The sequence below is a fragment of the Brachycentrus maculatus genome, unplaced genomic scaffold (assembly GCF_059751285.1).
Source record: "Brachycentrus maculatus isolate JH-2025_06_01 unplaced genomic scaffold, ASM5975128v1 h1tg000119l, whole genome shotgun sequence".
Taxonomy (NCBI): Eukaryota; Metazoa; Arthropoda; class Insecta; order Trichoptera; family Brachycentridae; genus Brachycentrus; species Brachycentrus maculatus.
Genome location: NW_028280872.1, coordinates 1,763,465 through 1,780,569, shown reverse-complemented (window position 1 = coordinate 1,780,569; position 17,105 = coordinate 1,763,465). Strand labels below are relative to the sequence as shown.

Genomic DNA, 17,105 nt, shown 5'->3' with positions numbered 1-17,105 from the left:
TTTAATGTTCATCAGTGCTAACAGTCAATACCACGCTAATCTTCATATTAATAACCATTGGAATTTGGATACATTACTTGTCTACAATCCATACATACATATGTGTGTGTATTCATACTTAATTTACAACATTTTATGTGTGATGTAAATCCACAGATTGACTTGGCATTGATATAATGGTTTTGACCTCTCCCCCAACCCTGGGGGGCATAAAATACCAGATCAGATAATGTGTGGCCCCACGTTTGGGGCTTGGTGATTATTTCTCAAATATCTCCAGATTATGTAGGGATTTGGACCACCAACGTCATCTATTGACGATACAACACAATCGTATAATTTATCAGCTAGTTACATGTTTTGCCGAGTGACCAAACAATGTTTTAAAATGTCATTAATATCTTACTACATATTCGAGCGGCAAAGTTATCGGGTGAAATGTTTTCATTTTTCTAAATTTAATTTTACCAACTTTAATCTAAGATACAAACATAGGTCTCTTGCTTTTTGTTAATTATAAACAAGTCAGACTGTAGTTATGTACAAATCTCAGTTCAACCAATCACCAATGATTATCAATAAAAGAAGATATTATTGATCATTCTTATCAAGTTCTTATCTTCAAAAGCTAGGGTATAAAAGGTTATAATGTTTGATTTTATTGTGTTAATTCTTTGCAATGTAAAATTCAAAGAAAATCTATTTTGAAGATAGGAAGTTGGATTGGACCAGCAAAAATATATGTACATATATAAATAGACAGTAAAGCTGATTCAAAATAAATTTTGTGAAATGTATAAACTTTTACATCTTATAAAATTAAATATGCTATTCATCTTGCATTTAAACCATAAACCAAATGAATTTTTTGTTATGTAAATGATAAAAAGCAATTTCAAGTATGTGATGAGTTTTAAATTTAAATTAAGAATATGAAATATTTTTTATCTAGCACTTTCAATCATTGCTTTATTCCCAGACCGCCAAAAGTCGGGCCGTTGTCTATGGCGCAAGATGAACAGTCGACCATTTTGTAAACAATATGGAAGCTTCCTTGTAGGAGAGACACTCGCACAGACACGCACAATATTCCGTTATAAAATAGATATCTTTATAAACATTTGAAATGAAAAATCACAGAAATAACTTGTTGAAGACTTAATAAATCATAACCTACGACAAATGAAACGTTTGCTCTTCACAAAGTAGATTACGTCTAAAAAGTACATTCATAGAATTACATATATTATTTTTAAACGTAACGTTTAATCTATAATCTAAGCGAAATTATTTTTTATAATTTTTAAGTTTTGTCACATTAAAAACTAAACACTCGATCGCCTTCTCTCGCGGCACTGCTGTCCACTCAATTCTCCCGCAATCTCAAAAATATCATTTACGATAATAATATACGTTATTTGACCATTATCTTTTATCACATAGATTACAATAGAATAAGTTAATGCCTTTACAGAAACAATACGAAGTTTGCCGATTCATAAATGATTACGTTTAGAAAGAAATAAATATGAAATGCGAATGGAGAGGCCGTTAGTCTTTAGTTCACTGTTTAAACGGATCACACATCGAAATTTGAGGTGTTTTTCACTGGTGTTATGAACGGCTCGCTCCACATTCTGCGGAGATCCCCCTAGAAACAGAAAAATAATAATTAACACCTTTTATTGATGTCTCAATATAGATTAATACGTTATTAACACATTGCGGGAAACGCTTAAAAGCATATTTTACATACTGTTGGTATAGAACGAAAGACGCTTAAATGCGTTCTATTTGCTTACTTTTGGTAGTACACGAGAGACCCCAAAAAACATTGTAGAGATTAGAATTGGATTAGTTTAGGTTAGATTAGATTAGGGTTCGTGGTTACTTGTGATTAGTATACTGAGGGTCGGGCTGACTGTCTGAGTATAATTAGGGTCATGGTTGACAAGAAACCACGGAAACAACAATGTGTTAATTTTATTGATAATGCTTATCTCAGCCTTGTTTTCCTTCTTTATATCAATATTCAAATATCTATCCTACAACGTTTTATTAGCTCTTAATAGTTCCAAGTCAATCCCCACCATGGCATCAAAGACCACAAGTCTCTGTCTAAAAATCTAGTCAGGTGATCGATACGAAAACGGACTACAAAGTGTTAAGTTCTGCAAATTCACAATTTCCAAGAATGCCATTTTCTCATTCCAAGAGTGTTACTGCTAACGGTACTGGAACACTTGTGATGAGGAAGACGGAAACGCGCAAATGAAGACAATTATTTATTTATCAAATATTACAAAATTACAAGAACAAAGCGACACCAATATATTGAAAATTATAACACTTATTAGGGCGAGAAGAACAAAGCGACGCCAATAGAAACAGAGCGAGCGCGACGTATACATGTTTGAATATTGATATTATCTGAGCACGAAAATATTGGTCCTCCACCCCTTATATACGAATTTAAAGGCGTTGCATGTGGTGGGGACAATATTGTAAACATTTAAAGCTTAATGAACTGTGTCTCTTTGTTTTTCTCTAATTTTTATACATGAGTGTAGTAATGATAAAAATAATACAACGAAAATAAACCCATTTGGAAGAAAAAAAGAGTTTACATCATTGACAGATTAAAATATAAATGGAAGCATACCTTGACATAGGCCATGGTCAGTAGGGGCAGCAGCGTGAAGGGGACCAGGTACAGGAGGGCCGGCTGCGCGGCCTTGAACACCTCGGAGCTGACAGTGGCGGTGAGGAGCCCCAGGAAGTAGCCCAGCAGCGAGCAGTGGAAGTATGTCAAACGGGATCCCTGAAATACCCAGTCATTTTGTTACAAACCGATATTTCCACGAATGGGGAAAATAATCCGCTGTTCAAAATGTGTTATTTACCATAGATCTCGGTCCGGGTACACTTCCGACCTCGCAGACCAGAGAGGCCTTCTTGTAAGCGTCATACCGGAGGACGAAACACAGCAGCAATCCCGGCATCACAATGTCTCCCAGACCTGGAAGAATAACCACAAAACAATCAAGTACAGGTCAAATCTCTTTGTAGCGAATACCGAATTAACGAAATTTCTAGTATAACGAATCTGCAATTCGTCCCCGGAAAACTTCCATATAAAATGTACTGAACCAAAATTCAATGTAGCGAAGCTTATCTCAGAATAACAAACTTTTTTTTTTTATTTTTTAAAATTATGTACAATTCATTTTAAAACATTGAGAAGTCCAAAAGAAAAATTTCGATTTTTTTTATCAAACAAAAAACCTATTTCAACTTGCTTTTTAATTAACTTTTCTTTCATTGCTTATAAATTTCTTTTTTCCAATAAAGTCTCACAGTTTGAAAATCATAGTTTCATTTCTGTTATGTCCTGTAGTAGGTGGGTACCTATATTGTATCGATCACTGGCCGGAAGATCGGGTGTAGTGTAACAGTAATAACTAATTTTAATTTTCTAATAAGAGCGAGTATAATGTAGCGATAAAATAAATTTAAATTAATCATACCCTATATCCAGTGTAACGAATTTTCACTATGGCGAAATATTTTTTTGGTCCCGTGAAGTTCGTAATACCAAGATTTGACCTGTATTTGGAATAAAATCGCTTTTTCCTATCCACAAACATGCCTTCAACCAACTTCCCAGTTTGCCCCGAGTGTGACTCGAGCAAGGAGTTTGCATTGTTATGATGTGCCGGAGTGTTGCCCGGGAAAATCGCATTCCGACTTCTCGGTATTAATATGCCCGAGCTAAATATATTTTTGTATTTGTTTTTATTGACTAGCCCGAGCGGTATTCGAGCAGTCTTGTTTTAACATGTTGGTGACGATGATGATTTCATGCACAGGCAAATTTTCTCGCTTAAATTCGACTGTTAAGTCGTTAAAAAAGAAGTTTTGTGGGTTCCCTCAAAAAAGTACTTAATTTGAGTAATTTGATTTTTAATAAATTAACCACTCATTGCGTTTGAACATTTTTCGCTAGTCAAATAAGCACTACTTCTTTTACAACATTTTGAGTGTGTCCAAATACTTGTTCACAAAATCTGGATTATCTCCAATTACAGGAGTTATTTTCATATTATTTTTGACATCTCATATTTGATGAGTTATCAAAAATAATACTACTTCTTTTGTTTCCGTTTTTTGATACACACTTCTTTATCAAGATGGATTGATGCAAGACCGTTCCGTAACAAGAAGTAAAGCCCCCTTTAGATCTATCATGAGTACAGGAATATAGGAGTACAGACCCAGCATGCTGAAGTGTCCCTGGTGGTGCATGGAGGGGAAGACCAGCTTGGCAGGCAGGGACAGCTTGGGGACCACCTCGCCCGCGCGCCCCGCCATGCCGCCCAGCTGCAGGCGACGTGCCACCACATTCACGGGGTTTTCAGCGGGTCTGCAATGGCAACATTATATTCACTTCTATTACAACAACAAAAAATTAAACAAATATTGGATTTGATTCCCAAGAGATTGTTATCACTATGACAATCAATATAATACTGCTCCACAGTATTATTTTTAGTGAATGAAGGAAATTTAAATAATTGGAGATTTTTAAAATTAAGCGATGAGAATAGTGCTTAAGAAAAAAAATATATATATATATATGAATGTAGAAAAAATGAGAGAAGAACTCAACTGGTTACCTATAAAAATAAAAATAAACTAATAAACTAATAAATAAACTAATATAATATGCTAATTCAATATGCTAATTTTCTATATACTTTTTTTAACGATAAAATGCCTACATATTTAAAGAATAAAGTAGTTTTAAATAATAAAATAATCATAAACATGTTACTAGAAAGAGGGATAAAATAAGCCAGCTATTTAAAAAAACAGAGTCGCAAAATTGTATAATGTACAAATGTTTGAAAATTTATAATGAGATGAATGTATGAAGAATGAAAAGAATCTGAGAGAATTTAAAAATAAATATTTTGTGTTCTGTAAAAAGATATAAATATATATGATGTAAATTAAGTTCAAATAATAGTTTGCATTAAATGTAATATAAGCTAACTGAGGATATAAACAAAAAAAAAAAAATTGAACGCTGATAAGTGCCAGTTAAATACATGGATCTAAAAGAGTAAAGAAAGCTAGAAATCTGTATTACCTGGTGGCCACCTTAACCATGACGTTAGTGGTGAAGATGTAGGAGGAGAAGAAGACCCAGAACACGTCGTACAGCAGCAGTCCCGTGAGCAACAGTGTGGACACCTTGAGCGACGGCAGGCGCACAAAGGCGATGAACGTTACACACAGACCCATACCCATCGCTGAAAGGGACAACATGAATCAATTCAACCTCCAAGCACACATGATAGTCAAATGAACCGCACACTCGGCCATTAACGAATTTAATAACTTTGAAATTTCTTTTTTTTGTTTTAAGTTTTACTTAGTATATACCATTATTTCTTCAAATCAATTGTGACACGTGTTTCGATGCATTCCACATAATTTTCAGACATTTAAAAATGATGCGGAATGCATCGAGTTTTCATCGATTTCTTTATTATAGTATACGGTGTTTGAAAATAATGTGGAATGCATTGAAATACAAATTATTTACAAGTTTTATTTACCAAGTTAAACTTAAATTAAAAATGGATAGATTTTACCACAAAGTGACTGCCGAATCAATTAATGAAATTATTGAAATTTATATTTATCAGTTTTTGAGGGACCAACAAAAAAAACATCACACAGGGGTAAGAATGTTCTTTTTCTAACCCTTAACCACGTCCAATGGTGCATATAGCACTGCATTACATAGTAGAAATGTTATCTTGAGCAATGTCAAGCTTGAAACTAGCATAAAGGTGGCAAATGACCGAAGTATTTCGTCGTAACGTAACGTCAAAACGTCGCTCACGGCGAGTATCCGACTATGGATGGAACACTTGGAACGCTGTACTGACTACACGAAAGCTCGCATCGTAACGTGTTGCGTTACAACGAAATAACTCCCATCAGTTGCTACCTTAACACGTCACGATGGGGATGATTTCTTACCATCCATGAGCAGCCAGTGTCCGGTCAGTATCCACACGGTCACGATGGCCAGGGACAGCCCGAAGGCGGCCAGCTCCGCCGCGCTGTAGCGCCCGCAGCAGCCGCAGGACACGCGGGACGCGCCCGCGCCCCCGCCGCAGATGTACTGGCACAGTGGGGTCAGCAGAAACGCCAGGGCCACGCACGCTATCACTGGGGGGGAGATGAACTCTTTATGGCGGGCGGAGTGGCGGAACAGGAGGCAGTAGTGTCAAGATTGCTCTATTTTAAAATTGTTAACATACTTTGGACGGGAAAGGTATTTCTACCCAGTCGGTCGATTGATGCTTAAGTACGGGAAGGGTATTTTTACACTCAGAATTACATATTTAATATTTTTATATAAATATTACGTTCCAACTCTTTGTTTAAGTTTTAACTATATCGCTCACTCCTTTCAACAATGTCATTTATCAAAAATCGTAAATTTTGTGTTGTGCATGTTTTCGGAATGCCCAGAAAAAAAAACTATATCTCAGCAAAAGTGGCATATTTTTAACTTAATATTTACCCGCTACAGGGTAGAAAAAGTTGTTTTTTTAAATATACTAAATATTTTTCAAATGGAGAAAAAAAATTCAGGTTTTACCTAAAAAGATATGTTGCGCACTAAAAGGTTCAATAAGTGGCTTGATATTTATTTTTAATACATTTCATTATATTTATAAACTTTAAAAACGATCTCCTGAAAAATCAAGTTTTTTAATATATGACGTTGTTGAAAGGAGTAAGCGATATGTAAACAATTATCAAATCCCATTGCCAGCAGTCTGTAGGCGTAAAAAACACCCGTCCAAAATGGGTTAACAGACGCTTTACGACAATTGTTTCGGGTGACATATTTTATGACTAAACCTCACAAATTGAAAAAAGTAAAAAATGTAATTATTTTATCAAGTTTACAACATTTTGAGTGTGTCCAAACCCATGTTCCAAATCTGGGTTCCAAAAAAGGGGGAAAAAGAAATTTACCTGCTGTGCAGATGGCGAATAGGGTCTGCATGGAATCGAAGAAGAAGAACATGACGAGGAGTGAGACGGAAGCACCGAGAGGCAGGCAGAGAGCTTGCATTGTATCCAGGGTTTGGACATCTGAAAGGTAAACAAAGTTATACATATATCCGCAAGCTTCATCTATCATACTCTAAGCACGCAAGTCAAATTCTCAGCCGTAAAAAGCTAGAAAAGCTGATCTTATCATCTCTTTCTTATCCATACTAGGCACCGCATTGGATCAACACAGTATCAACTTGATTGTCAATAACATTAAGACAATGCGATCAGTTCTTTATTTCAATAATATGAAATGTGTCGCCTTCTTTGAAAATCCGCCAGATCAAATTTTATAAGATTTTCAAATATATACTCTATCGGAATGCCAATTGTGGGTTTTATTGTTTAAAATACTTAAAAACCCTGCTAAAAAATACTTAAAAACAGCGTTGTATTTCAAATTCCGCTATATTCATGGAAATTGCCTTCTCACCCATATCGGCCAATCAGAGACCGGGGAGAGGTCAAAAATTAAGATGACGTCATTATCGGTTTGAGTCTTGTGTTTTTTTTTTTAAATACTGAATGATTTTCTTAACAAATGGGAAAATTCTCTATTTCATTATATTTTATCTAAAGATAGACAAATCTTTTAAACATAAATGTTACCCGGAGAATTTTGCATTTTTTGTAAAATCGATTTACATGGATCTGGCGGATTTTGAAAGTAGGCGACACAAATAAATAATTATTTATTCACAACATTTTGGGTATGTTCAAATCCTTGGTAACATCTTAAGATATTTACAGGGTTTACGACCTATCAGAGACTGGTGTAAGGGATAACTTTATACACGTGTGACATTCACTATTATAACCATACGTATGAATCAATCATGGGTAGAATATTTAGTTTTGAATATTGAAAGCATTAACTTTGTGGATCATATTGATATATTATTTTGAGAAATAAAAAGACTTTGTGTTTCGATCCACTCACATTTTTATTAACCAACTAGTTTCCCTCTTCAGGGTTTAATTTATGACTTAAATTAGTCATAAATTAAACCGTGAAGAGGGCAACAGGTTGTTGCCGAAACTAGTTGGTTAATAAAAATGTGAGTGGATCAAAACACAGAGTCTTTTTATTTCTCAAAATAATATAGAGTATTTAGTGCTTCCATTGGGGTCTATATTGAATATCATTGAAATAACAGTAGCAATTTCGATGTTCAACAAAGCTCTCAGCAAGTGCACTTATATTTAACAGACACAAAAGCTCTCTCGTCTAGTTCATTGGGGTTATAAAAATACAATAAATTAAGGTTACAAAAAAACCATTAAGATTTTTCGGCATACATATTCGTCATTTACCATTCCGAGACTCTAATTCATCTCTATTGATAAGATCTGTTGAGATGGACCAAAGTTAAGGTCTGGTAGCCGATGAGACGGCACTTTTAACGCATGACTCGGCACAAATCGGAAGCATTCTACTTGTTCCCGGTGACAGAGAAATCAGGCGGACTGGTATTTGAATTGATAAAAAAGATGTAACTTTTATTAGCGTTTTATTGGCCTCTGGCGGAAAGAGTTTGCAAATATTTATATGTAGACAGTTTGAGAAACCGCAGTTTGGATAAAGAGAAAATGGAAAGCAGTCTAAAAAAACAGTATATTTTATTTTAATAGAATATGACATTTCTATCAATATTGATATCAATTTTTTTAATCATATAATTTTAGTATGAAAACTACCTAAAGATGGTCGCTATAATGGTTACTGAATATGGGCACGAAGAGCAACCGACGCATGGTATAATAACACATAGATACACCCATAGATCAGTGTCTGAAGAACCGTGAAAATTGAATAAATTAAATACAACACTTTTTATTATTATTTGTAGTTTTTTATTGTCTGCCTCTGTAGTGTAATGGTCAGCACGCTCGGCTACCATACTGGAGGTCCCGGGTTCCATTCCCAGGGAGGGTCAAATAGATGTAAGTGATTTTTTCACTCTAATATTTATTCAATATTACCCTGGACTGGTACCTGAAGCGGAGGGCTGATTACCTTTCTTTCATATGTTAAAGATCAAGATAACACTGTGTTTTATATGATGCAGTGCCCTATGCACCATCGGGTTTGGATATAAGGGTTTGAAGAAGAATGAAAAAGTTTTTACTTCACAAATGTCCAAATATGATGTTTGATCATTTTGGCATAAAGTGGCAAAAAAAATAAAATCAAAATTTTTAGGAACTGGTTGTTTTATACCTTAAACTGTTGAATAAACAAAAAATCATGAACAAAAATTATAAAATATGAGAAAATATTTAACTAAGATAAAAAACCATAAAGATATTAAAATTAATAGGTTATCAAATTATTGCTACCAATAACTATAAGATATTATAAAACCTGTTTAATTAAGTTATGTAATAAAATCTATTGGTACAAGAAAAAAAAATGTTTAGAAAAAGACAGCGTTGGAAAAGAGGCAATGAGAGATTAAATAAAAGAAAATGTATGGAAGCAAAGCATGGAGTTGGCAAAAGAAGGATGAAAGCAGACTGAATGCAGTCAAAATGCGATCCCTCAGACGAATGTGTGGCAAAACGATGTTTGATAGATGTTCGAATGATGAAATAAGGAAAGAATGTAAGGCTGAGATAAGCATTATCGATAAAATTAAGAAAGGTGTGTTGAGATGGTTTGGACATGTGGAGCGTATGAGTGAAGAAAGAACGGTTAAATAAATTTATAAGGCGAATGTAGTTGGAAAAAGAAGCAGAGGACGACCGAGGAAAACTTGGCACAATCAGGTATGTCAAATACTTGAAAGCGGCCGGGTCAGGAGTCGTAATAATCGTCGGGTATGTATGAGGAGATGCATGAATGTAGTAGAGGCAAAGAATGTTTGCAAAGACAGAGTGGTGTGGCGTTCGATTCTCTCTGCCTACCCCTGCGGGAAGCGGCGTGATGGTTAGTTAGTTAGTTAGTTAAAACAGAGCTCGTCTGAATTTAACATTTTTTTCAGCTAGCCCAGTTTCCATAACGGACATTATTTTTAAAGACGAATAAAATATAGGCCCATGTCTCGAAGGAGGTTAACAGTTATAATTTCAATATGCCAGCGGAGTAAAATGGTGTGACAAATGCTACTACTTATTCCCATCAAATTCTGTAACAATAGACATTGGGGTCAGTCACTGGAACGATCTGCATTATACCATGATACTCAGCCAATCAAGAATCTTCAAGTGAAATTATGAGCTTATTATACTTATCAGCATAAGACACATACTAAATAGGCCTCTACAAATAGTTTTTAAAAAAGTTATCGAAATAACGACTGACAATTTTAGATTTTGAGTTATCGAGGATTTTATGTAAATTATTATTTGTATAATATGCAGGTTGGATATGGGAGGGTAAGATTTTCGAAATTTTTCGCCAAGATTTATTTTTGATTGATTCATTATTAGGAGCTGAATATATGTATTTTTTGGTTAAATTATTAAACAAATTTTAACTTTAGGATTGTTGTTTTACATAAGAACCCGTGTATTAAACAAATTTTCTCCTGAATGTTTTTGGCAGATACTTTGTGGCACATTTTATAAACATTATAAAATAAAACAACTTTGTTTTAACCACTTTTTATTGGTACTCTTATTCCAACCGGTTTCGACAAGAACCTTGTCATCATCAGGGTTTATGTACTAATTCTAAAACATTATAATACTCATAGTTAGGTTATAGATAATTACCCTTCCCTTACGATACCACGCACTCCGTACACCATATGAAAATGTGATTTTAAAAATGTGATTAATAAAAACGGGAAAAAACTCCTAAATGTTGCTTTTATTGAGCATTGCGCAGCGAATACGTACACTCCGTTGCGAAGTTTTTGGTATCGTTAGGGAAGGGTAATTATCTATAACCTAACTATGAGTATTTCAATGTTTTAGAATTAGTACATAAACCCTGATGATGACAAGGTTCTTGTCGATACCGGTTAGAATAAGTGTACCAATAAAAAGTGATTGAAACAAAGTTGTTTTATTGTATAAAATTAACCAAATTGATCATTTTAGAATTAAAAGAGTAATTTGGCACACCAGGTTTAAGTAAACTGATGTGATAGCATTAGTTTACTAAAATATGTTGAAGTGGGGACTCCAAAACAGCGGAAACTACAGACGTTTTATTGCAAATATATCGTAGGAGGCAAAAAACGTTAACTCTAAAATTCATGTTATTTAAAACTTTTAGCCTGAATAAGATACCCGCTATTAAACTTTAAGTTTGAAATTACTTTAAAACCCACATATATATGACATTTTAAACTACTTAGTGCATTTTGCCAGTTGATAGAACATTGAAAACATTATAATATGCATTATTAAGTCAAAATTGCATATTTTTGAGTTAACGTTTTTTGCCAGTACACCCACGATATGTTGGTTATGAGTTCATTTGAAAATACTCACTGTTGGGGGGATGGGGAGGGGTGGCAGTGCCGAGAAGACCCGCCGCTTCTCTCTCTTTGTCCTGCCTCTCCTTGGCCTCGCGCTCCATGTTCAGGGAGCGGAAGCTGCCATACACTATCAGAAGCATGGATATCAGGAAGGTTGACACTCTGAAACAATACATTCCATTTGTATGAACTAGGCTGTGATGCGTGCTCCTCGGTGTGATCTCAGAATACAAGAGACAATACTGTTACTGACTGTGTTAACCTGTTAACCGGGCGGTCCGTTGTCCAATTACGCAACTTGTAACGGGCGCAAATACTGATTCACTCTGTGTCTTAAATTCATGTCGAGACATGTACGGATGACTAGTAACTTTGTTGTTCGAAAAATATACATACCGCCCGTTCCAGGGCACAAGATATATTTCAAGGACGTATTCATATGTCCTACCCGTACCCGATATTGTTTACGTTTGACGTATTTATGCGTCCCGCCCGGTTAACAGGTTAAGATCACTTCATTCTTAGAACGCAATGTAATATCTGTCTTCAGGCAGAGAAACCATTGCTTTCCATATATTTAATATATATCATATAATGTCCAGTTCTTCTAATTTATAAACTCAATAATTTTAACTTCATTAATTGATACTGCACTCACTTTGTGGTAAAATCTATCCATTTTTAATTTAAGTTTTACCTAGTAAATACCACTATTTCTTAAAATCTACTTTGACGTGTGTTTCGATACATTCCCCATCATTTTTGGAAATGAGTCGATTTTAAGAAATAGTGGTATTTACTAAGTAAAACTTAAATTAAAGTCTAATAATTTTATTTTGACATTGTGTCAATTTGATGTGGTGCCCTATGAACTACTTGGGTAAAGATAGGAGCCGGAGGACATAACTTCAGAGTGAATTAGTAGGTATTATGTCACAGATTACTTACGAAAAATAACATTAATTTATGCGCTAAATGTACCTTGAAGAGTCCATGATTGAGTACGCCCACTGGTATTCCCTGTACTCAATGTTACCCGGAGGCTGAGACATGGCGACGAGACTGCCTCGCAGGTCTCTCCCGCTCTGGAGAACTACACCCTAAGTGGACGTCGATTCCTATAACAAATTAACATAAAAAACAAACATTATTAAATAATTCTATGACAACTGGGCACATAATACACGACATCAGTGAGATTCCCCCTTTACAAAAATATCATCATTTAGAATATTTCTTCAAACCCTTTTCTGCACCCCAATGGTGCATAGGGCACTGCATCATATAAACGCAGTGTTATCTTGATCGTTAACACATGAAGGAAATGTGATCAGCCCTCCGCTTCAGGTACCAGTCCAGGGTAATATCAAATAGATATTAGAGTGAAAAAATCACTTATAATTATTTGAACCCCCTTGGGGATCGAACCCGAGACCTCCAGAATGGTGGCCGAGCATGCTGACTATTACTCTACGGAGGCGGTACAAGAATATTTAGAAATACATACAAAATACTGATAAAACATTAATGAATAAAATATTTTACCAAAATTCCTCACCATTATTGTCTATGTTCTTATCAAGCCAAGTCCCACCCCTTAACACGCCCCCTCTAGTTATTACCCCGCACACCCCTACCAATACCTGAATGATTTTTTGCTTATTAGTTTTTGTGATCACCTGTCGAGGAAAACATCTGTAGTTTTCGAAACTAGTCATGTAAAATAAAATTCAATTCGTGGTCGAGTAAAAAAGTAAAAATTTCATTTATCACTGTTGATCGCGGTGTGTTCGCTTTGAGATCGTGGATGTAAATGCTAGTAGCAAACCGTGGAGCACTACTTGTTCCTGATCATAGGGGATACACAGCTTTACCTTGAGATGAAGAAAGACTTCAATGTGTTTATGTATCTTGACCTGTGAGATAATCAAGCCCATGGCCTCGGTAACGGCGATAGAGTGGCAATCTTTACACTACAGAGGTCGAAAATTAATTATTACATATCACTCACTCCTTTCAAGAACGTCATAAATAAAAAATTGTCAATTTTTTTTAAAATTTATTATTAGATTAAAACCAATATTTTTAGCTTTTCCACTTTTTTATTTGACCAGCGACCGGGTTTCGTCGTTACCGACATCATCAGACAGATAATATAAATCTATTAAAAAATTGTCAATTTTCAGTTGTGCATGTTTTCAGAATGCCCAGAAAATGTACTATATCCCAGCAAAAGCGGCATATATTTAACTTAATATTTATCCGCTACAGGGCAAGAAAGTGTTGTTTTTGCATTTTAAAGAAAAGGTATTGTTTAATTATTTTTTAAATATACTAAATATTTTTCAAATGGAGCAAATCTTCAGGTTTTACCTAAAAAGATCTGTTGCACAGTAAAAAGTTCAAAAAGTGGCTTGATATTTATTTTTAATAAATTGTAATATATTTTTAAACTTTAAAAACGTAAAGAAGCGAAAGAACGAAAAGAAGCAGAGGAAGACCGAGAAAAACATGGCACGATCAGGTATGCCAAATACTTGAAAGTGGTCAGGTTAGGAGTTGTAACAATCGGCGGGTATGTATGAGGAGATGCACGAACGTGAAAGAGGCAAAGAATGTTTGCAAGGACAGAGTGGTGTGGCGCTCTATTCTCTCTGCCTACCCCTGCGGGGAAGCGGCGTGATGGTTAGTTGGTTAGTTAAAAACGTACTTCTGAAAAATCAAGTTTTTTGATTTATGACGTTCTTGAAAGAAGTGAGCGATATGGAAAAACATGATTGCCACTTTTTTCCTTATCACCACGATAAAACCTGACAATGTTCACAAATTTATATAAAATTCATTTCGTAATATATATGAAATAAATAATCGAGTGTGTATGTATGTTGTGTAATTTTTTTGGTTCAAATGTTATCAATCTGAAAGCTGCATGTCTTGTCAAATGGATGGCCAAAACAACAACTGAAACAGGGCTGCCATATTCTTCCAAGACCCCATTGTGCCATAAAAGATTCATAAAAAACTGAAATTATTTACCAGGTTTTTAGTGCTGTAAAGAAAATATCAGTAATGGAAATTTTTACAATTTTTTTTTTCAATTTTTTTTTCAGGGCTACTAAACATTAATGAAAGGGACAGGGGGGGTGGCGGAAAATTCACACTCCTAGTTTTCAGATTATCAGGAAGTTTTCATCAATATTTGCAACAACGAAAAATCATTATATTTTGACAATATGGACATGTTTAGGATTGTCAGGAAGTCTAGATACCACTGCCAATCTTATTAATGACTTATAAAGATGGATGGCAACCCTAGTTCAAGAGTTATTTCTGAAAGATTGACCACCCACACAAAAAACAACACTTTGTAAATTTGTATGCCTACTACTTTTAAATCTTAATTGTATTTAGCTTTCTTATTTGCTTATTACATTTTTCTTTACTCCCCTCGGAAAAATTATAAAAGAAAAGTCTTGAAAAAATATAAATTTGGACATTTGTATCCACGATGTTTTGAAAAAATGCAATATTCTAATAATAAACTAATTCTAATGTAATTTCAGTCACCAAAATACTACATTATTTCTGAGCGAAAAGGAAAGCTGCCAAATTAATTTGCTAACAATATAATTGATCAAACAGTGGTTAAAATAAATTTAAATTAACACTGAAGTAAATTTAAGTACTGAATATGTATGTGAAATAATTAAGTTAAATAAATAAAATATACGATCACAACTGTTCCTTCGAAATGAAACTACAAGGACATCGCAATGGGTAAATAGGACAAATTATTTTATCAAAATAATTATTTGCATTACGAGAATTATGTTGGAATAAGATAATTTCAAACGTATTTCGAAGGCATTAAAAAACGACAAGCTAAAAGAAAATCGTTGAAAGCAGTTGCCATACACTTTTTATACCTAAATAAACAGCTTCGACAAGAGAAATCAGAAGCAAGTACCGTAAAATTGGTTTTCCTGTCACCGTATTATTTTCTCTTAAATTAAAAATAATATTATTCAAACGATACGATAAGACTCGATTTGAAAGATAAACGATGATTGATCATTGAAAACGCATAGGAGTAATATAAACACAAAAAATATACACAAAAAAATACATAAACATACTTTTTTTCGAGAGTAAATTAAGCTGCATAACATAATTTCGGAACCCGGGTCACGTTACATAAAAAGTCAGTGGACTAATTGGGAAATTTGAGCGCGATATAATCTCAATAAGAGGACCGAATACGAAACTCTGTTCGATATAAAAGATAAACTAACATTTAGCGTAAGAACAATGAGGTGAAAGGCACGCGTCATAGTTAGCGATTGACAATTCTGGTTCGACATTATAAAGAGAATTTTATAATTAAAAACCTTTATTATTCATGCTTAAACGGCAGAAAGACCGCAGATAAGTCATTTTTGTAAAATAAACTTACCAAAATATATCGGAAAAAAAACATTAAGTGATTTGTGCACCTGACACAATGTTTACAAAGAAACCTACCTGGAAAATCGAGCGGTGCCCGCTGATAAAGGGATCGTCAGCCATGTATCTTCATGATTATAAACTGATATTAAGTGGTTTCTTTTCACAATAACACATTTAAAACTGGCTTATAATCGAAAAACACTAGATTCGGTTTTCACTGACGGATACACGGCGGCCATATTTAATTGAACGATGCTAAGTGTTGCTAGTTACTCATTAAAAAAAATAGTATCCATTGCAAAGACAGTGTTGCACCACGATTATAAAAATCCGGCGTGCTATCTTTTTTTAGTATTTTTGGTGCCTAATATTATTTACCCGGTGCTTTCTTTTAAAATTAAAAATATAGTTGCTACGTCAAAAACCGTTTGATAATCAAACAAGTCACTGTAACCTATATTTTTTACTAATGTAACAATTACACCGCAGGGCAAAATATTTTTTTTTGAAAATCGGATAATTCAATCTAGAAATAAAATTTTCAAAACAGGCAGTTGAAATAATTTTGATCTGAAAATTAATATCAAAATATTAGTTCAATCCACATCTACATAAAATTTTCAACTATTTGTTGGAATAGAGTATGTATTTATTAAGATATATAAATGTCTCAACAGAGACAAAGGATATTTTAATGCAAAGGGAATATATAATAAATTCTTAAATAGAATGTATAATTCACAAGGCCATGCCATGGCTAGCTTTAGTAAATAAATCACGTCACAATCTCCCAATTATTGAACATTCATATAATAAATATGCCTAATGGATAGTGATTACTTTTTTTGTTACCCTATTAGGATGCTACTCTACTTTTCCAGTTTACATCTATCTCAGTCTTTAATGTCAAATATATCAAGAGCTAAAAATAACCAAATTTGTACACTGATTATTTTTTAGTTATCGAATTTCTTATAAAGAACTTTTTAGTCAATGAGATTATCAGATTTGATCGCCCATATCTGATCTGCTGATATGTAATATATCTTGATATATCACGCCCGTAGTTTATATCAAATTAAA

General features: G+C 34.2%; 1 protein-coding gene across 1 annotated transcript; it reads right to left on the bottom strand.

The window, feature by feature from the left end:
• Window positions 1-16,283, bottom strand: SppL (signal peptide peptidase-like protein). The gene is made up of 10 exons (XM_088259645.1): window positions 16,098-16,283; window positions 12,558-12,694; window positions 11,590-11,738; window positions 7,066-7,185; window positions 6,055-6,246; window positions 5,153-5,315; window positions 4,275-4,423; window positions 2,904-3,019; window positions 2,663-2,821; window positions 1-1,651 (listed from the first exon to the last, which is right to left on the bottom strand). Exons 2-10 carry the CDS (start codon window positions 12,626-12,628, stop codon window positions 1,580-1,582), a joined length of 1,191 nt encoding a protein of 396 aa, XP_088115771.1. The 5' UTR covers window positions 12,629-12,694; window positions 16,098-16,283; the 3' UTR covers window positions 1-1,579.
• Between the last annotated feature and the right edge of the window lie 822 nt (window positions 16,284-17,105).

Excerpts from the sequence above, each read along its gene's own strand:
- SppL (XM_088259645.1), bottom strand. The coding sequence starts at position 12,628 with ATGTCTCAGCCTCCGGGTAACATTGAGTACAGGGAATACCAGTGGGCG. Across the intron at positions 7,186-11,589 it reads CCCTCCCCATCCCCCCAACA|ATGTCCAAACCCTGGATACA; the intron begins GTGAGTATTTTC and ends TTTACCTTTCAG. Across the intron at positions 5,316-6,054 it reads ACACTGGCTGCTCATGGATG|CGATGGGTATGGGTCTGTGT; the intron begins GTAAGAAATCAT and ends TGTCCCTTTCAG.